At 47.9% G+C, this 22,496-nt stretch overlaps 1 protein-coding gene across 1 annotated transcript in view; it reads left to right on the top strand.

The window, feature by feature from the left end:
* The window catches only part of LOC142586838 (plancitoxin-1-like), a 110,047-nt gene extending 87,901 nt beyond the window's left edge, over positions 1 to 22,146 (top strand). The window contains exons 6-7 of the mRNA XM_075697705.1: positions 16,496 to 16,737; positions 21,854 to 22,146. Coding sequence (XP_075553820.1) covers positions 16,496 to 16,737; positions 21,854 to 21,964 — 353 coding nt within the window. The 3' untranslated portion in view covers positions 21,965 to 22,146. The remainder of the gene's footprint in view (positions 1 to 16,495; positions 16,738 to 21,853) is intronic.
* Positions 22,147 to 22,496: the final 350 nt, after the last annotated feature.

The following is a 22,496-nucleotide window of genomic DNA, read 5'->3' as shown; positions in this document are numbered from 1 at the left end:
TAAAATACGGCAAAGAAAATACGCGTAACTTGCATAAGCAGTTCCTTCCGATAAAAAAAACAACATACAAAGGAAGGTATCAGTGAAATCAGCGATAAAATGTGGAGCTATCATACAAACCGCTCTTTCAATTTCGATTAACTTGTTTAAAAAATACACATACTTATCCAATAGTTCAAGAAATTGTATTCATGCAACTGTAAACGTAGCTTGCCGGACTAACTACAGCCATTACTTGACGCAACACTAATATTTGGCATATATTTTGGCTAGTAGCAATCTTACGCCGTACATTAACAGAGGCGTCAATCTTTTGCTATGTTACCCCTGTGCATCCAAAGTTTTTCTCTGGTCAGTGCATTCCCTACATGTGCTTAAAGGCCAACTGCAACGAAATTTCACTTGGGTTAAAGTCCACATGAATGCTTAGCAAATACTATCAATGTATTCTTGGCGAAGCGGCAGCACTGATAATTGGATAATTTTTTTATCGGCAGCCTTTAAATAGCGCCTAAGCAGGCAACGCGTGCATCTGGCGGTGAGCGGCAATGATGCGGCTAAGGCGAACGTTTTGGAAACGTACACGAATAATGACCTGTCAGTTGCGCCTAGGCGCTCACGCGCGTCGGTCGCTCAACATATGCAAGGTGATGGGTGATATGCAAGTTGATGGAGTGAAACGTGATTTGAGCTGTTGCAAGAATGACGACGCGTTGCCTGGCTGTCGGGTGATCGAGCACTTACTGGAATACGAGCGATGCCTGTGCAGTACCTGACGCTGCGTAGCGGAATGTCGAACACATTTCCTATCCCGCCTTTCAGAACGCAAACCTGCACCACGCCTGAAACCTACGCGCACAAAAGCATGAAAGCTGCATTTGATGAAGCTACGTAAGCTACATTTAGCGAGCACACTCATTTTCCTATGCAGGATCTAGTTTTGAAACGCTTTCTCGTGAAGCTATAAGTATTATAAGCCGTGATGGTGCACAAAAAGCTAATGTAAGTTGTATTCAGGGGCGATATTCTCAATCGATCATATCCAATTGTGCATCATCTTACAGACATTTCGCATGTTTCTACATTGGACCCGTCGAAGTAGATGAACCAAAGCCGTTGCGACACAGGGCCAGAAGTGCTGTCAGCAGGAACCGCATGCTGCATTTGTCACGAAGGAGACGCGACGCGTTGGCCATGATGCAGATGCTGTGGCAAGCCATGTAAGAATGCGATGCCACCAGGACGAAATGGACGAAACATTACCACGGCAGGATTTCGGCCTGTCTGGCCGTAACTTTACGCGCCCTTTACGCCGATGACACGGCCGGCCAAGAAGGTATGCCCCTCTAGTCAGGCCGTGCCGAGCCTCAGCTACCTCATCGTTTCCTACAGATGGCGGTAGTTGTCGGCTCGGTCGACAAGTCCAGCGCTCCCAGAGTACCAGGCAGCTGCCGGTGAAGTCGGAACCGTCGTGTCGGAGACGCTAAAGTCGCAAAAACGTAACCCTGCATGGTAAACGTGACCGGCCGCAGTGCAAACGCGCAAGTGCGCGGCGAGCGAGCGTTTTGTTGTTTGTCGAAGGCGCAAACTCAACAAGATCGCTCCTGTGAACTCGAACTATATACAGGCCACCATGGGGCTGGTCAGCCAAAATAGTGCGTGACGCACTCTGCTCCAGCGGCTCCGGCGTGAGATAGGACATGCTACATCCCCGCGACAGCCACGCTAGACTGTAGAACGTCCAATTTTCGCCGATGTAGCGTAACTGCTCCACGCAGTGAACCGCGCTTTCCTTCCGCCGGACTACGTATATCCACGCCTTTAGCTTTGTCACCCCAATGCACTCTTCTTCTCTGAGCGGAGAGAGATCGCATCGAGGCCCTGTTCCTTCAACGTAGAGAAGCAGATACAGAAAACCGGCTTGACTCGGAGAATACTGCACATTACAAGAATGCGCACGAAGAAGCTAGCAGAGTATACTAACGCTCCGGCCAGCAAGCGTGCATGACCAGGGAAGCAGACCACCCGGACGGTGGTTCTCCCTAGCGGGTGAAAGTGAAAAACAGCCAAAGATTTTATATGTGAAATGTGGAGTTTACGAAAATATTAAGGAGTGCATTGTATTATCGAAGAGTAAAACTAGTATTGCCAGCATGGAAGAGGGGAAAATTTGATCAAACATAAAGATAAACAGCACAGTTGCGTCATCAACTGAACGATAAAGGAGGCCGAGTGTAAATCAATCGTGATGGTTAAGTCAGCGTACTGGGCCATACAGTATACTTGGATTGACAGAGTGGGTATTACAAGACAATATAGATTTAAGTAGGTTTACCGTCCAGCTCACGCAAAACGGAAATTCAAAATCTGGTGCACTAAACATCCACTGCAACACTGCTGTCCAGGCAATACGCCACAACCAAGTCTATTTAAAGCCCCTACTCGCACAACTCAGGCAAAACTGAACACATATACCTTCAAGAGTTCTCACACGGCCTTCAAATAATAGGTGGCGTAGCCGCACTGGGAAGACTAGGTGAACTGCGCCCACAGAGACAGGGGGCCTAGGTTTCATTCGCTTCTAGTGAGAGGTTCGCACGACTCTAGGTAATTTACATATTTTACATAATTACAGTGCAGGCTAACTTAATCTGGTGGTCGTTTTCAGCGAATGATCAATGATATCATGTTATCGTTCCAGCGCAAACGCCGTACCGGAGCATCATTTTTCTGCAATCGGTACCTCGAGCGGTTATTTGCCACGAACTCTTTAGAAATCTATGAAGGTATTCTCGTTCACTCACTTAGAGAGGCACAATCAGCTTTTAAGGACTACGCGTGAGTCGCACCGCACGCGTCGCCGTCTGCGGGGGACAGCATTCCAACCGGAAGGCCATATGCAGGCTGTAAGCACCGTCACAGGAACTATGCTAGTAGCCTTCCGAAAGGGATACTATTCTGCACGGTGAATCTGCACAACCACTATCAGTGCGCGCGTCAGAAAAGCGCGGTAGGGTAGGGACAGCGCGGGGAGCAATATAAAGAAGGATGAGACCGTACGCATGTACGACTAGAGCAGTGCACGGGCCGAATTTCGCGACCCTGGCCCTGCCCTATCGCACCACATGAAGCCCGGGCCCATGTATACACGAGCAGACCCGGCCCGGGCCTCGGACTATATGAACAGGCCTAGCCTGGATTCACCGGATAATCTTGGTCTGTACATGCCTTAAGGTTACCTTTGCCTCGGCGGTCGATTTTAAGCCATTGCAGTAAAACTACATGCAGTGGCAATAAAACATTGGGAACAACTTGTTCCTACAAAGCACAGGAACAGTTAAACTGAAAGAGCCGACAGAAGCAAAACCTGGGTTTAAAATTTCTACCAATGCATGTTATTGTACGCAAGTGTGCAGAACTCTTGCGTACGTTTTGTGTTGTTAACTCCAATAATTGCGCACATTCGTTCAATATGTAACAGTTTCGTCAGAAGACGAAGCGTTGGCAGCTGTAACGAGGCTTAGCGCTGCACCTTAGCTCCTAGTACGCTGTTTTAACAATACGCGTAGGCAACATGGCGGTGCCCAAAACGCGAGACTACTGCTGCTGCGCAGCAGAAACAACGCTCTAACAGCTACATGTAGTTTCACTACGCCGTAGCGCGATAATGTTGACAACGGCGTCACTGACGACGCACCTCTATCGTGCACGAGACGAGAAAGACGGAAACCTAGTAAACCTTTTGGCGTTTGGCAGCGCTAGGTTTAGCTTGACGTTTACTGTTCTTTCCGGCCAGACCAGTGTATGCCGCACGGTGTCGTATGCACACAGCTTCTTAGTATGAAAGATCATGTGTAAACGCACACCGCTAATGGCAGCTGTATAGAAGCCAGAGCGCTGTCCTAGCTACGGCATAGTCAATTAAGCGAATTGGGACGATGATTCATTTTGTTTACGCAACGTTAAGCACGATGAACAACTAGCCAGCCCGGTATCATACTTTGCGTGAGGGGGACTTGGCTTCGCCGCTTTTGCAGCAAAGCGAACCTCTCCATGCGCGGGCTGCTCGCGCGCGTCACGATCGAGGCAGCTCAACCTCGGCGGCACGAACGCCCCTTCGGTATCCTAATTGCTATCACAATGAAATGGCTCTTGTAGATAGTTTTTAGAGCAGGCTTAGGTGGAAGCACAACTGAATGCTCAAACGCGCGCATTCAAACTTGGGCACAAAATAACTTAATGTGGGAAATGCACTGCCATACCAGCCCATCGCACCAGCGCACGAACAGCATAGAGCTCGTGAAGGGCACCGTGACTGCTGTTAAGGCGAAATCTATCTGTATGTTCTGTGGCCTCTATGAAGCAGTCGTCATTGCGATGCAATAAAAGCGGCAAAATGGCACAATCGCAACAATTCTCTCGAGTGCCATGAAATAGTGCAATCGCAAAAAAGCGCTAACACTTATAAAAATTTCCAAGTAAAATTTCTTAGTCTGTCTTTAGACTATTGTTACTAGAGCCTACCAACACTCAGTTGAACTCCTGCCAACTGTTTTTATACATCCTAATGATGCACTTGTAACACCCCAGAATCCATCGGCCACCAACTCCCCATAGAAACGTGTTCATAGGACGTCTTTAGACTTCCTACCAATTTCAGATTGTTACGCGAAGGACAAGTCAGTAAGACGAGCAACTATTTACAGGTTATACTTACAACAGCGGTTGCAGCACTGACCGGTTACATACACAGCGCGAGCCCGGTTCGTTCTTACTCCTCTTTCCTAGAGTGATGGCGCCCACGCGCCTCGTTCAAACAATCAAATATCACACGCGTGTGATATTTGATTGTTTGATTAAGTCATCACGACCGCTGTGAAAACGTAATGTCTATACGCTTCGTGTTTAAAGCAACTTTAAGTGAACCGCATGACGCGGTGTTATTCAAGTGTGTAAAAAAATCGTTATGAAAACATTTCACGTCATTACAGTTCGCGCTAAAGTAACTTGCCAAAATGCGGCATAAGAAACTGAAATCAAGATAGCATCAAAATAATATCTTGATGAAAACGATTGCAAAGAACATACCTTTATTATAAGTTGGAGACAGACAAGACTTCGGCGCAGTTCCGTCTTGAGGAGCAGCTGTTCGATACTGGTGTAGTGTGCAGGTAAAAACACGGACAGTGCCGATATTATATCACCATCACTTCATACGACACTGCACCACAGCTGCCAAGGCAGCTGCAGAAACGTTCACATCACGGAACAGAGAAAGCGACGAGGGCTCCGCAAACACGTTGCCGGTTGGCGTGCATGGACGAATCAGCTACAACACAGCATAAGCATAAACAGCAGCAAAAAAAGCCAGATTTCTGCTACAATACGCGACCAAACACGTATCTACATCGCTCCGACCATACCACGCCGGCGTCGCAGAGGAAATGATGGCCATTGCAATGGTCTCCCTCTTTGCCTTAACTCGGACCACTGTCAAATTTGTGCGCATGCGCGAAAGAGGCATGTGACATTCTTTCCATCCACCCGCTTCGCCTTGACCACCACGAAACTAAAGACGCTCTTTACGCGGAGCCATGCCTCCCCCCCCCCCCTTACCTTTCGAGGGTTGACTGGAACCTAGACAATCATCGCCTCTCGGTGAAAGATGTGGCGGGCATTTGTGTGCGCAACTCTTTCTGGAAACTGCATTTATAGCGAGGAATGCTCCTTACTGCCGATGTTGAAAAGGAACCTGACAAGACCGCCGGCTCAATTTTGTTGCGCATTTAGGGGTTGTATAGTTTTATCTTTCAAGACAGAGACTGTTCTGAAAACCGACTTTTTTCTCCAAACGTAATAAAAAGAGAAAAATGAAATCATATGGGGTAAATTAGGAGGTTATCCTATTTTGCGCAAAACATCCTTTAGCACTTGCCGCTTTCAAAGAGAAAAATTTGTTTCATGGCGCCGAGCGCAAAATAAATCTGAAGAATATTGTAGTAGCATTTGCATAGTCAAATATACGTCCGAAGCGTGGCGGCTATGACTTACCGGTTTTCTGACGCCAGAAGCACGGCAAAAGCATGGCCTTTGTTGTCTTGGCTCTTGGTATCCGGAATGCCGTAATTACCTATGTCATAAGGGCACCGCAACACCTTGTCGGAGCTCATAATTTTGTCGCCGTGTTATGAATGGAAATCCCTGAATATTAAGAGTGCGTAATTATTCCTTTTCGTTCTGTTTTCTCACACAGCAAGCTACCATCACAGTAAAGCAGATCAGTTGACATAGTTACGTTGCCTTAACTTTGATGCAACGTCATATTTGTTCCCTTTATTGTGCAAAAGCCGTCGGTAGGAGGCAGGGACGAAAGCTCGCGAATAGGGACGCGAACAAAGCTACATTTTTTATGCAGTAAGGATAATTTAATTCTTTTTTCACGGAAAGGACTCACTTGAAAAGAGCAGCTTTTCTTTAAATTCGACCTGTGCGCTTACTCAGGTCAACACTCGCTCTCACTCAGCAGCAGCTGTATTTTGCAGCCTTTTGGATGTTTGAGCGGCAACGTTCTAGCTCCGTCTTACCCTGAGTTTCGGCTCTTATTCTTCTTTTAAACAAATATCGTCGAGCTACTGTGCGGACACGTACCAGATTAGGGCGTACTACTTATATCGCGGAGTGCACTGATCTGATTATCTCGTTGTAAAGCTGTTTGGTGGCCTTGAAATAGGAGTGCATGGTAAGGGCCGATTTACGATCGTGCCCCACGCCACACCACCCGCCTGCCCGCACACACTTGGTCGGGTGAAAATTTGCAATTTTCTCGGAGTGGCACACACATTTCGGTTTACACTGCATGTGCGAGCCTAGTGTATTACAAAATTTGTGAACCATTGTGCGAAATGTGCAGTTTTCCGCACGACCGCATGCTTGCGGCAAGCGGGAGGGGTCACTGCTCAAGCCTAAATTCGCATTTAATTAACAAGCCTTAAGCCAGGATAAACCTGTGCAACTGGTGCGCGGCCTGCACAGTACTACGTTATAACACCGGTCATGTGGTGCAGCGCAAGCATGTTTTCTCAAAGTGTGCTGACGTCACCGCACGCTCACGTTGTCGAGTAGAACCTTTAAAAGATTAGTTCTAACAGTTTACCAACACCATTCTTTAACGATTTTTGTGGCACTCTGTCAAGAACCCTCTACCGACTTGGGTTGGAACTGTGATATCGCCACGTGGAGTGACGTATGAAGAACACAGTAGGGATACTGTGAAAGACAAAGCTAACTTTTATTGGACCAACCTGTGCCCACAAAGACAGGCTGCACTTATCGCACAACGATAGCGGCGAACACTGTCGGCAATCGTCAAAAATCTGATCAGCGGGTCAAGTTCGTCGGCTTTTATACATCAGTGGTCGAATGTTCTAGAGTAATCGCTGAGACCCGCGTGCCTTCCACAAAGTTCTACATTATTCGCGTCGCGCACACATGCAACCAGATTACGATAGATGGGCTGCGCTCTTGGGCAGCGCTCTTGGGCAGCCCCGAACTCAATGACGAAACCCTGGCCGTCAAGTGTGCCCGCGATCGGGCCGTCCAGCTCGCCTTGGCGGTTCCTAAGCGGGACTAGCCGGGTGGCGCGGGGTCTCCCCTGCGTCTTCTCTGGACCGAAATAAAGTTACTTACACAAGGTTCGGTCACAGACAGCGAATGGAAGCATCGATAACATTCCAGAAACTTCCGATACATGCAGGCGCGTCCTGCGCTGTACGATAACATTTGTTAGGCGGTGAAACGTGTCGCCCGATAAAGGCAAACAAGTACACGTGTAAATACCCTCCTCTTAAAAAGCATCGACCCGATGCTGCAAACGAAAGCAATAAAGAAAGTCACTTGTACCAAAGAAAACAACAAAATAAGGAAAGTTAATTAGCGTCCGTAAAAGGGTTTACGACGCACCACTTGGACCACATTACATCGTGTGCGGCGCCGCTGCGAATGCCAAATGCCGTCTGGCATGACCTCATAGTCCAGTCCGCCAATACGTTGGATGACCTTGTAGGGTCCGAAGTAGCGTCGCAATAGTTTCTCACTGAGTCCTCGTCGGCGTATTGGGGTCCTTACCCAAATATGGTCGCCGGGCTCGTACTCGACAAAGCGTAGTCGGAGATTGTAGTGTCGGCACGCTGCTGGTTCTTGATCCGTAGGCGCGCCAGCTGTCCGGATTCTTCGGCGCGCTGGAGAAAGGTAGCGACGTCAAGATTCTCTGCGTCAGTGACGTGCGGCAGCATGGCGTCGAGCGTCGTCGTCGGGTTGCTGCCGTAAACCGGCTTAAACGGCGTGATCTACCGTATTTGCTCGATTCTAAGCACCCCCTTTTTTTCATGATCGCGATGCCCAAAGTGAGGGGGGTGCTTAGATTCGAAAAATCTAGAATGACCCTCCACCCCCTCCCTCTTTCCGCTGCGACATCACGACTAGACGGGTGCGAGAAAATAACATTTTGTTTTGCAAAGATTCAAGAGAAAAATTGGTGCAGACAGTGAACCCACCGATTGTGTCGGATGCTCAGATACTATCACTGCCACTCGAGTTCGTCGCACCGCTTGAACCGCTGCTCTCGGTATCCCACCTCAGGTCTTCTTCCTTTCAGTCGAAGTGGTTTGGGATCGAGCACTTCTTAAATGATTTGACCACACCGTCCACTTGGACCCGCTTCCACGCGTCCGAAATCCTCTTTGCAATGATTGATGGGAACGCTTTCTGCAGCTTTCGCCGTACAGTCCGGCTGTACGGCGTACTCGCGCTCCGGACGCCGTGCCACCTCGGGACTCCGACGGCTCGACGACAGAGTGAGCAAGTGCGCTTGGCGGCCTTGGCTACACGCTCTTCCTAACAAATAGGGGGGTGCTTCGATTCACATGCAAACTTTTTTCCCAATTATTCCCAACGAAAATAGAGGGGGGGGGGGGGGGGTGCTTAGAATCGGGGGGTGGTTACAATCGCGAAAATACGGTATGTTGTTTCTTGCACCGCCGTGTCGTAAGCGAATGTTACGTAGGGAAGGACGGCATGCCAGGTCTTGTGTTCGACGTTGACGTACATTTCTAGCATGTCGCCGAGGGTCAGGCGCTCCATGAGTCCATTCGTCTGCGGGTGGTAGGCAGTTGTTCTCCTGTGGCTTGGCTGGCTGTATTGCAGAATGGCTTGCGTGAGCTCTGCTGTAAAAGCCGTTCCTCTGTCGGTGATGAGGACTTCTGGAGCACCATGTCGCAGCAGGATGTTCTCGACGAAAAATTTCCCCACTTCGGCTGCGCTGCCTTTCGGTAGAGCTTTTGTATCAGCGAAGCGGGCGAGATAGCCCGTCCCCACGACGATCAACTTATTTCCGGAAGTTCATGTCGGAAACGCTCCCAACACGTCCATCCCGATCTGCTGAAAAGGTCGATAAGGAGGCTTGATCGGCTGTAGTAATCCCGTTGGCCTTGTCGGTGGTGTCTTGCGTCGCTGACAGTCTCGACATGTCTTGACGTAACGGGCGACATCGGCGGTTAGGCGTGGCCAGTAATACCTTTCTTGTATCCTCGATAGCGTCCGGGAGAAACCGAGGTGCCCAGCGGTCGGATCGTCATGTAGGGTGAGCAGTACTTCTGGACGCAGCGCCGACGAAACAAGAAGAAGAGGAAGAAGAAGAAACAAGAAACTAGTAGGTTGTTTTAGGCGTGAACGAAGACAATCCGCGCTTAAATGCCCTAGGGACAACATCGGTGTGCCCTTCCAAATAATTGACGAGGCCTTTTAGCTCCGGGTCCGCTCGTTGCTGCTCAGCGAAGTCTTCCGCGCTTATAATTTCAAGGAAGGCATCGACATCCTCGTCATCTTGCGGCGGCAGGTCAATGGGGGCGCGTGATAGGCAATCGGCATCTGAATGTTTTCGCGCCAGCAATCCTGAAGGGTCCTCTAAGTTAGCTAGCCAACACAACGCGTGATGGTCGCTGACCACATTGAATGGCCTCCCATATAGGCAAGGGCGGAATTTTGATGTAGCCCGAATGATGGCGAGGCATTCCTTTTCAGTCGCAGAATAATTGCCTTCCGCTTTTGACAGCGACCGGCTAGCATAAGATATCACGCGTTCAAGTCCGCCTTTCCTCTGGACTAGGACGGCACCGAGGCCTAGGCTACTGGCGTCAGTGTGGATTTCGGTATCGGCGTGCTCGTCGAAGTGTGCATGTACCGGCGGTGTCTGCATGCGTCGTTTGAGTTCTTGAAATGCATTGGCCTGCGGCGTTTCCCACTTGAACTCGACATCACATCTGGTTAGATGTGTTAGCAGCTCCGCGATGCGTGAGAAGTCCTTGACAAAGCGCCTATAGTAGGCACACATGCCAAGGAATCTGCGCACTGCCTTCTTGTCGGTTGGCTGCGGGAACTTTGCGATGGCAGCTGTCTTCTGTGGGTCGGGGCGTACTCCTGATTTGCTGATGACGTGGCCTAGAAACAAAAGCTCATCGTAAGCGAATCGGCACTTTTCCGCCTTCAGAGTGAGCCCTAATGACTTGATGGCCTCTAGTACTGTTGCAAGCCGCCTCAGGTGATCGTCGAAATTTCCGGCGAAGACGACGACGTCATCCAAGTAAACGAGACAGGTCTGCCACTTCAATCCTGCTAAAACCGTGTGCATCACGCGCTGGAACGTTGCAGGCGCCTAGCACAGTCCGAATGGCATAACCTTGAACTCGTAGAGGCCGTCTGGGGTGATGAAGGCCGTCTTTTCGCGATCTCTTTCGTCGACTTCTATTTGCCAATAGCCAGACTTGAGGTCCATTGACGAGAAGTATTTAGCGTTGCAGAGCCGATTCAGTGCGTCGTCTATCCGTGGGAGGGGGTATACGTCCTTCTTCGTGATCTTGTTCAGACGACGATAATCGACGCAGAAACGCAGGGTTCCGTCCTTTTTTTTTCACCGAGACTACAGGAGATGCGCACGGGCTTTTGCATGGCTGGATGATGTCGTCGCGCAGCATTTCGTCGACTTGGTGCCTTATAGCTTCGCGTTCTCGCGTCGAAACTCGGTATGGGCTCTGGCGGAGAGGTCGAGCGCCCTCTTCACTTATTATGCGATGCTTTACGACTGGGGTTCGTCGAATCCTTGATGACGTCGAAAAGCACTCGTCGTATCGTCGAAGTAGACTTCTGAGCTGTTGTTGCTTAATCGCGGGAAGATTTGGATTTATGTCGAAGTCTGGCTCGGGAACTAAGGTCGTCGGGGTAGATGCGGCGGAATCCGAGAGGACAAACGCATTGCTGTTTTCCGGAATTTCCTCGATGTATGCGATCGTCGTGCCCTTGTTCATGTGCTTGAACACCTGGATGAAGTTTGTCAGCAACGGTTTCGTGTTTCCTCCGTGCAGTTGAGCGATTTCTCTTGCGACGCAAATTTTGCGATCGAGCAGAAGACGTTGGTCACCTTGAATGACGCATTCTACGTGAGCGGGCGTTTCGGTGCTGACCAAAATAACAATGCTGGAGCGAGGCGGGATGCTCACTTGATCTTCGAGCACACTCAAGGCGCGGAGATTAGGAAGGCTTTCCGGCGGTATCGCTTGATCTTCTGACAGTGTTATTGACTTCGACTTCAGGTCGATGATTGCGCCGTGTTGGTTCCGCAAGTCCATGCCGAGAATGACGTCTCGTGAACACTGTTGGAGGCTAACGAAGGTGGCAGGGTAAGTCCCGTCGTGAATGGTAACTGTTGCCGTGCAAATTCCAGTCGGCGTTATGAGGTGTACTCCAGCGGTCCTAATTTGAGGGCCTCCCATGCAGTCTTAACTTTCTTCAACTGGGCGGCGATGTGCCCCTGTGTCACTGTGTCCACTAAGGCGGTCAGTGCGTGGCCGTCGAGAAGTACTTCGAGGTGGGTGGTTCTTTGTCTGGCGTTGCAGTTAGGTCTTGGCGACGGATCACGGCTGCGTCGTGTTGAACTGAAGTTGGAACGTCGCATCGTCGTCTTTCGTCGGTGTAGTCTTGGCATCCTGACTTGGTCGGGACAGCGGCGTCTCGTCATTATGTCGTCGAGATGGTCTCTTCCTCGTCTTCGTGGGCGGCGGAGGATCTTCGTTAGTACGACGAACAGCTACCGCACCTCCATCGGTTGCTGCTTTTAGTTTTGCGGATATGGGCTCGCAGAGCGGCCGCGGGCTGATCCGGTCTATGGTCGGCGCTGCGGCGACAGGTAGCGGCCTGATGACGGCGAACGGGAGGGACGCTCGTCGAGGGCTCCACTGAGTGGCGGCGAGGTAGTCGGCGATATCGCGAGGTCGTTCGCCAATCTTTGGTCGCGGAGCGTTAACGGTGAACCCTCGGAGTCCCATCTCCCGGTATGGGCATCGAAGGTAGATGTGCCCGGCTTCTCCGTAGTGACAGCAAAGCGGACGGTGGTCGGGGGCTCGCCAAGCGTCAGTCTTCCTTGGAATGCTGCGTGGGGCGATGGGTTGGCGTGCTGGCGGACGACGGAACTGTGTCGTCACTGGGCCCTGCCGTGGGCGCGGAGTGTGTACGTGACGGCAGGCTACAGCGGCGTATGTCATCGGCTGCGGTGATTCAGGGGCTACTCTGAGTTGTTGGAGCTCCTCACGGACGGCGTCGGCAATTGAAGCCACTTAAAGCTGTGATGAAGGGAACATCTTTTGTAGTTCCTCCCGCACAACCGCTTGGATAGTCTCGCGCAGGTCGTCGGTGGCCAGTGACTGAACTCTGGCGTAGTCTGTCGAGTTCGTGCGGCGGACGAATTGCCGGTTCCGCATTTCCAGTGTCTTCTCGATGCTGGTGGCCTCTCGAAGAAACTCTTCGACGGTCTTAGGTGGGCTCCTTACCATTCCGGCAAAAAGTTACTTCTTTACACCACGCATCAGTAGGCGGCCTTTCTTTTCCTCGGACATTTCCGGGTCGGCGTGGCAGAATAGGCGGCTCATTTCTTCTGTAAAAATCGCGGTGGTCTCATTAGGCAGCTGCACTCGGGTTTCTAGTAGTGCTTGGGCTCGTTCTCGGCGTACGACGCTTGTGAATGTCTGCAGGAAGCCGCTTCAGAAAACGTCCCAGGTCGTTAAGGTGGCTTCTCGGTTCTCGAATCACGTCCTGGCAGCGTCTTCCAATGCAAAGAAGACATGTCGCAGTTTGTCGTCGCTGTTCCCGTTGTTAAATGCAGAAACCCTCTCATACGTCTCAAGCCAGGTTTCCGGGTCCTCGAATGTTGAACTGCGGGACGTCGTAGGCTCCCTGGGCTGCTTCAGCACGATGGGGGACGCTGCGGCTACCATTGGGGTTGCCTTGGCCACAATTTTCTTGGTCTTGTCAGGTAGAAGTCCGTGCTCCGGGGGCAGCTGTTGAAGGCGGCGGCTTACTCGATGGTCCGGGACTACGTTGGTGTTCTCTTTGAGGTCCGCGCTTGGGTTACGGCTTGTCCGGGGCCCCTGGTACATGAACGAAAAGCACCTCCACCAAATGTCACGTGGAGTGACGTATAAAGAACACAGCAGGAATACTGCAAAATACGAAACTAACTTTTATTGGGCGAACCTGTGCCCACAAAGACAGGCTACACTTATAGCACAACGATAGCGGCGAACACGGTGGGCAGTCGTCGAAAATCTGGTCAGCGGGTCAAGCACGTCGGCTTTTACACATCAGTGGTCGAATGTTCCAGAGTAATCGCTGGGACCCGCGTGCCTTCCACAATGTTCTACATTATTCGCGTCGCGCACACATGCAATCAGATTAAACAAGGTTCGGTCACAGACAGCGGATGGAAGCATCGATAACATTCCAGAAACTTCCGCTACATGCAGGCGCGTCCTGCGTTGTACGATAACATTTGTTAGGCGGTGAAACCTGTCGCCCGAGAAAGACAACCAAGTACACGTGTCAATACAATACAAAGAACTTGATTCCTCAGTATGTCATATATCGGCAATAATGTGTGTTAGGAAAATTTATCAAAACTCTCCAAGTTACTTCCCATTCTAAATATTTTTTGGCAAACCGTACGAGCTGTGGACGTACTGAGGATACGTGTCCTTCAGAAAAATATTTTGGTGATGTATAGTAAAACGCTCTTTACATAAAAGTAACGAGCCTTTTGACGGAGTACTAAAGTTGCTATTTAGACGAAAGCTAGAAGATAAGTTAACGGGGCACTCAAAATATTCTACATACAAAAGTAAGAAAGAAGCCTTTTAAGGGTGTACTGAAAATATTCTTTATACAAAAGTGAGAAGGCAGTCTTTTAACGGTGTATTAAAAATATTCTTTATAAAAAAGTAAAAAGGAAGTCTTTTAACGGTGTACTTAAAAAATTATTTATAGAAAGTAAGAAGGAAGTATTTTAACAGTGTAGTTAAAATATTCTTTATAGAAAACTAATAAGGAAATTTTTTAACAGTGTACTTAAAATATTCTTTATACAAAAGTAAGAATGAAGTATTTTGACAGTGTATGAACAAATGTTACTAGAATGTAAATGTAAATAGACTGTCAGTCAAGTAAATAGAAAGTGGGTAGGTGTTCTAAATAATGTCAATAGGCATTTTCGTAAGGGAACAGCCAGGCCCTGTCGAGAGCAGCGACACTGCAAATCAGGAACCAAATAGAAGCGTCTCTTGTCCCACGAAGCTTGCACCCTGAACGCTACGTAGCAAGAAGAGAGGGAGGAGTGCGCGCTCTGCAGCGCTCCAACGGGAAAGACGAAACGGCCAGGTACACCGACTCAACCAAGTAATGAGGCAGGCAGGCATACTGGTTTAGTATAGTTAACATACTAAAGGAAGAACATGGAGCGGCCATGGTACACGCTGCAGCAGGCACAGACAACCAGGAAGAGGTTAGCCATCATGGATAACTCAGCCGATTACGTCACGATCTTGACCTACTCGCAAATAGCGTGTAACAATTATACGATTGGCAGAATATCGACAGCCGCCTTACGCATCCTCGAACACACTAATCCCTTACCCGAACTCTACAAAGGCTGGACGCCAGGACACCCGTCCCTAGCATGCAACAAGGCAGCTCATGCTGCAGCTGGAGAACATACTAACCGGGCAACCTCGCTAGAAGACAGAACAGCGAATTCTTCAGGCGAACCTGTGCCGCGCGAATACACGGACATACTCGCACACCACAGACTGTAGAAAAGAATCTATATCCCGCGACACCCGAAGCTCTCGAAAGTGGACGCCATAACTCAGACAACGTCAAGCGAACTTGGAAAGCATAACAATGCCTAGCAAATGGCAGTACCAAAGAACACTTTCTAACGGGGCAATAAATACAACCTCAGTTATTCTACACTTAGGACTGCAAGTACTGACGCACGTCAAACACCCTGTATATGGGAACGCAAACGAAACACCAACATCGCCCTTATCCCGCGCTCCAGACCAGAGCAGTCGGCGACCCAGCAGCTCACCAGCCTCAACCATGGCGACCAGTACCAGTTTGTGCACAAAGCAAGGCAGGCACTCCTTACATGGCTTCGTGGACTGAGGAGGCCATGCGCAAGGAAGGCGACCGAACAACTCGCCTTCGGTTATTAAAGTTCAATCTCTCTCTTTCGCGATAACAGAGCTTGTTCTTAGTAAGAGAGCAAGAAATATAGTTAGAATACCTTTTACATAAGAAAATCAAACAAAACAGAATTAAAGCTCTTTTTCATCTCGTTTTTAAGGTAATTAACAGCCAGTTTTTTCTAAATTGTCCCTTTAAATTTTCACACCATACCTCGGATCTATGTAGAGTGCCCGCACGTATTCGAAGACCCGGCCTATAGGTTTATCAGTAAACTGTCCCTGGCCTATGGCGTCAAATCAGAGACAGGCCCAGGCCCAGGTCCGCCAAGTAGTTCTTTACCAAGCCTGGCCCGCGGGGCGGGTGGGGCCCAGGTCATGCCCAGGTCCTGCGCATGACTACATGTGAATGTTCTCAAATAGCAGGTGAATTTTTACAGGTGGTTCTTTCGTAGTACTCAATTCTTTACCACTGCACTACGTTATTTCATCTGAAATGGTGGAGCTTGAGTTTCAGGCAGCTTTCTGTGCCCGCACTGATTGTCATGTATAATTCTAATAGAGCCGAAGAAATTAAGTGTACAAAATCTGGCTGAATTAGAGAACGTTGTTTCCTCATGAACACTAAAGGTAAATGCTTCCTTTTGCATTTGCGCTGCAAATATAATCTCGCTCCGTTATTACTGGCTCTCTCGCTGTCTCTCTTATATATATATATATATATATATATATATATATATATATATATATATATATATATATATATATATATATATATATATATATATATATGTATATATATATATATATATATATATATATATATATATATGTGTGTGTGTGTGTGTGTGTGTGTGTGTGTGTGTGTGTGTGTGTGTGTAAGAATGTATTTTGTAGTAGTTATTAATAACTTTCTACTACACGTTTTGCAGACATCTATACGCAAGAGCTCAGTGACAAAGTGGGCGACAGCATTACCGTTCAGTCTTGGAAAAATGGCGCCGGTGGCGCCCAGGACATGTATTGCGCACACAAGCGCAGTGTCACTGATGTACAAGTCGTCAAAGTGCAAACCCAGTTCGGATCCCTAATATTTTCAAGCCGCGAGGACCACAGCAAGTGGTCAGTCACATCGAATAAGGGCGTTTTCTGCTTTTCCAGCCTTAACCGCATGGTAAGATCTGGTTTCCCGCTCGTTCTTCGCGAAAACTGCTTTCCTATTTAAATACCAAGCCATCCAAACACTTCGAGCAAGACGGAACGTTGCTGATATAGTCACGAATGCGAAGTGGCATCGCTTAGGATGTATGAACATAGTGATACTTAAATCATGTGTTCGAGCAATAATAATAATAATAATAATAATAATAATAATAATAACATTACATTTGTTTCATGTTCTAGATTTGGGCACATAAAAGTCTTTCACCTTTTTCTCGTATGTAATATGGACCAAAAAAGTAAACGGACCAGTGCTTAGGTGGCCAGAGCAGCTGCGGGGCCACAGCGGGGCGCTCCTATCTCGCTTTGCGCGCTGGCGACAAGAGTGGGAAGCGCTGCGCGGACGTCCGAAGCTGTAGTAGCGGTGCTCTCGATGGGAAGGCGAGTAAGCCAAGCCATCGCGGTCGACAGCAACTTTTCATGGGACTGAGGACCCCTTCGAGCCATGGAATGTTCCCGTGAAAAAACTTTTATAACTGACCACTTTCCGATTCGTCTTCCCAATTACCTGTTCCTGGCCGTACTTCTGTAAAGTTTCATAACGGCGTACGCATTGTAGTAACTAATTGAAGCAGTTTTCAGAGGCGTCGCTGACATAAATATTAAACCCACTGCTGGAGTTAATGTCGGAAAAGTAATCTCGACAGGCGTGCCCTCAGTAAAGCTTGGCGCCTGTAACCTATCGCGCCGGCGTGAAAGAGCGCGCGTCACCGTAGCCGCCGTCGTGGCTACTTGCGTTACGTTGCATAAAATCTAGCAGTGGTGGACGCCGGCGACATGCACTAATATGAAAAATAAGGTGAATATAAGCAAAACAACAATTAGAACGGGTCTTCGTTCCTTCTCAGTGCCACGGTTTGATTGGCGGCTGCCATCCGCTACTAATCCGCTACTGTGCGACAGCGCCATCTACTAGACTAACCGGCAGTCCCCTTCGTCACTATCGTCAGCACCAGAGCAACCGAACGGCGCACTAGAAATTTCTCAAGCGTGACTAGGCCCCGCGTGAAAGTTAGGGCAAAGTCTGGCGTCAGTCGAGGCACTCTCGCCGTCAGCGCGCGGAGCGAGATAGCAGAGTCCCGGTGTGGCCCCGCAGCCACTCCGGCCACCTAAGCCGTGGTCTGTTTATTTCTTGTTTATTTTTTTTTCGCTGACAGTACGCCATGGCTTTTTAATAACGGGGATCGATACAAAACTTCGTGGTGGTCGAAGAAGCGTGAGTTAGCTTAGCCTACAGTAATGGCTTTAATGCTATAGACTAGGTATCCCTACAAAGCCAGCAAAAAGACATTTTTCCTGCCTACTGAACGCTTTGACGTTTTAAGGTGCACATTCTACGTAGTATCATTTATAAGATAGTGTTCATTATCGCAATTTAAATGAGGCTCTTAGTGGCTAGGGAAAACTGAAAATATTGCGCTGCGTTTCCCTGCCCTCTCGTTGAACAGTAGATTACCGTTTTGTTCACCGCTCGGTGAGCGCGACAATGTCACAGTTACTACAAGGTCCCAAACCGACGTTTTCATAGTATTGCGCAAGCTGCCCGAAATATTTTATGTGGTTCGCACAAAACAAGATTTCAAACATGCGGTTCAAGCCCTCTATTTCATTTAAATGCAATCTTCATTCAATAATTTCTGCTTGTAATTCATAAAGGCCACCGAAGGTGGTACATCAGGTGCAGAGAACGAAAAGCCTTCCTCAAGCTTTAATTCGCAGCTCAACAATTTTATTGAGCGTCTCCGAACATCGCCTACAAGATCCCTAACACCAGAAGTGCTTTGAGATGGTCAGGAACAACACGGGGAAGGCGGGAGATGGAAATTCACGATGATCGAGCAAAACGAGAACGAGGGGAAATCGGGAACCAAGGTTTAGACAAGTGGATTTGTCTTCCTCAAGGCGGCATATGGTTTCCTCGGCACAGTCAGTGTGTTTGCTCCGGCGGCACCTCTATACAGAGAATTGGGAGCTTGCTTAAACAAGCGAAACAACTTTCACAGCGGCGAGAACGTGGCCACCACGTGCGCTCAGGAGAGCGACGAAACCGGCAAATTTTCCCAAAACATCTGCTGGCGCTCACTATAAGCATTTCTGTTAACACGAATGCGGGAGGAGGTGACAAAATCAAGGCAAATTTTGAGGTACAGACTAGTATCTAGATTCGTCTTGCTCGTGCTGAAATTTCTCTTAATCAAAAATATCGTTCATCTGCCAGTTGAAGGGTTAACATGCGCATTTCGATTGGGTTTCAGCGGATCTCATCTTTTAGAAGTAAGAGCTCAAGAAAACGGTTGTGTTTTCATCCGCCCAAGAATACAATGAAGCTAAGGTATTCGCTTGCTTCAGAAAGACACCTTTGGAAATGATTAAAATTTCCACGGGTCCGGGCAGTTAATCCGTGACCACCACTTCTCCAGCGTGGTCGCTCATCGCCTGAGCTAACTAGGAGGCTAGCAGATTGTAGAGCGAGGGCGAATAATTCGTCAGTTGGAAGCTTCGGAACATTGAACTTATTTTTCAAAGTAATTCAAGAAGCAGAAAGACATCTCAATTAAGCAATTACTGTGAAACTACCGCTACCCTAATACTGCCCGCTGCCAAACCGTCCACTGGTAAGGCCACCGTCATGAACAGACCCAAGTCTATTCACTACGCTTCCGAATTAAACTGTGGTGAAATAATGATATTACCTACTTACCATAGCAGGAGTATCGCTTATGCAAAGAGATAGCCTCGTGGAGCAAACCTGCCCAGACGTCAAGTTGTGCGTGATGCGATCATGTACGCAATGACAACAAGAATACGGCTACTACTAAGACTTGGCGACGGCGGTGTGACGATGATGGAATGAAGATGACAGTGTGACCACTGCAATATCAAGAAGCAGAAATTATTGCGACGGATTGACGATGGCAATGTGACCTCTGCAGCTTGACGAAGATAGCATGACGACAATGGAATGACGGCCGCGGAGCGACAACGACGGTGTGACGGTGATGGAATGACGACGACAGAGGCGTCGCGGCGATTTCACAGCGGAGACGGTGGGATGACGACGGCATGACGACAAAGTAAGGGCGACAGCGTAACGAAGACGGTGTGGCAACCATGGAATGATGACGACGAGGATGACGGCGTGACAGCCATGATGTGACGACGGCTTCATTGCATAAACAGCATGACGACAGCAGAATTCTTGCCCCGCAGTTGCGGTGAAGAGGAATCCCACGCAGCTCACGGTCGCGAGCTTTAAATGTACCGCTTGATGAAAGGCATGGCGACGGTGGCCGAATGCAGCACAAACGTGGGCAGTCGAGAACGGAAATTCTCACATAAACCAAAAACTAGATATTCTGTTATTCTAGCACTGGGCTCAAACTTAGCGCTAGAATAACACTTGCTGTGCGCCATGCACGCCGAACACTTTTAAACGTAAAATATTTTGAAATCAAAAACTTGGAACAATATCGTACAGAACAACGCAAGACTTACTCCCCATAACATCGCTTCCGCTGCTATGTGACGACTTCGCATTATGGGCGAAGCTGCACCTTCTTCGACTACCAAAGCTGGCACTGAATAAAGGGAATTAATTTTAATCTATTTTTTTTCGAACGGTAACTATCACACGTTTTATACAGGGTGGATTATACATAGTAAAATTATAAGGAATTATAACCGTCATTTACGTACTCATTACAATAAGTGATCCGTAATAGTACTTTTGCATCCGTCATAGACACGACGGAAGACAGGTGACTAAAGTCTGTTGCCCCTTTCGACACAAATTAGTTCAAATTACAGATCCACTAACCACTATTTAATATGTTCTTTTAATTCAAGGTACAAATTGTAAAAGTATATTGATGCAGAGACCAATATTCCTTTTCATGTTGTCATTTGGGTAGCACATCTTTTGAAAAGCAGATTGGCTAGATATAAGGTCTCGTTTGCCATGGTTCGGAAGATTTGACTTCTCATTCATTAAGAGTGGTTTGTAGAAATTCACATGTACAGAATAATGAAGGAGAACGCCATTTAATACACTGAGGCCCAGAATAAGTGCTTTGTGTTGCTTTCGTTGGTCTTTCAATCGTACACACTAAAATAATTTGCTTCGCTGGACGAGGCTTTCTTACTACAATAGCCTCCACGCAGTAGGAGCAACAGAAAAGCTTATACGAGAAAAAGTTTGCATTGCCTGTGACATGCATACTTGTGCGCGTTTCAGTGAAAAATATCGATTATCTGAACGTCAATGTACTTAATGGGCTAGAACGGCACACTTGGTTTTACAAGAATTTGGACCACGAACAGGTACCTCAATCACCCGTGTGATCCTTGGTGATTTACACTTGCAAATATTGGTTTCATAAGCCATACATCAGCCCGTGCCTAATTGTTCAGGTAATTTTCAGAGTAGATGGGTCTTGCCGATTGTATTTGCTCTGTGTATTTAAAACTGGCAACCTGTTGTTATATGCACGAAATGCAAGAACTATTAACGCAGATCTTTGCAGAAAACCACATTTTATGAGACAAGTGACAGGTTATTTCAGTTGCAACATGTTGCAGCCGTTATCGCTAAAAATAAATTTATTTGCGTATGTCGCTCCGATATAAATTTATTAAGCTCGGAAAACAGTAATATACTACATGATATAATTAAATGCTTTCACAAATAAATCATAAATATATAATGAACGACAAAAGTAACAAAAGGCAAATTGCCCATTGCCAAACGCCTGTACCAGTAGCACGAGTAGCGCTACCATTTGGTCAAGCTGCAAAAATCTTTTGACTTGCGGCATTCAGGCATCGAGCTGGGCACTGATTGCAAATAGGCAAATATTTGTGGTAAATATGCGCATGATTGTTTTTACTGAGGTCGAACCACGTAACCCATCTTTCTATGTACGGGCGCTGACCCATAAAACCCGAACTGCAAACATGTTCTCTTTAGTTACGTGACTTGAGACATTTCTCAAGTACCACGACACAAGGATTTGGTGTAGATTATAATGGTTGTTTTTGTCTAACGTAGAAAATTGCTGCCTTATTTTCAGGTTTCCCAGTGGAAGCGAGGAGGCGAAATCACGTGCATTGGAGATACACCATTGGCTAAGCTCTTCAGAAATAGTATCTACAAACGAAGCTCTTGCAAAAAAGAACGCTAAGAGTAGAGAAAGGAATTCCTGCTACAAATCATTTCACAGTATTAACAGGGAATGAAGATATTCTACGCATACTCTCGTACTAAATATAAATGACAGATTGGCACAACAGCGACGGACAGAACGCCCAACAAGAGCATCGCATATCTTGGAATCAGCTTATCACAAATAAATATTGCTGATAACCGTGCTGTGAGTAGAGTTGTCTCACACATCTGCTCATATTATTGCGCGGAAAACATCAGTATACATTTTTACGTGTACGCAAAAAATAGAGAGGCTTTTCCCACCATCGCACAGCAGGCAAAACTCAAAACGTACGACCTGGTAGCGCGGCAGCTTACTTGCTCACCCTCGGGCACTTATGAAGAAGCTTCGCGGGAACTCTTCCTTTCACGTTTGTGTTGTTCTGGAACAGGTTTTTCTGTGTGTAAATCGTCAGAGTCGCTGGGTTGGTGAAACGTAGTTTCTCAATGGGACACAGCGGCTGCTGACACGCCTGTGGTTGGCACCGCGGAAATCGCTGCTCCGTGCA

The sequence above is a fragment of the Dermacentor variabilis genome, chromosome 7, assembly GCF_050947875.1.
Source record: "Dermacentor variabilis isolate Ectoservices chromosome 7, ASM5094787v1, whole genome shotgun sequence".
Classification (NCBI taxonomy): domain Eukaryota; kingdom Metazoa; phylum Arthropoda; class Arachnida; order Ixodida; family Ixodidae; genus Dermacentor; species Dermacentor variabilis.
This window is presented reverse-complemented; position numbering and strand designations above follow the sequence as displayed.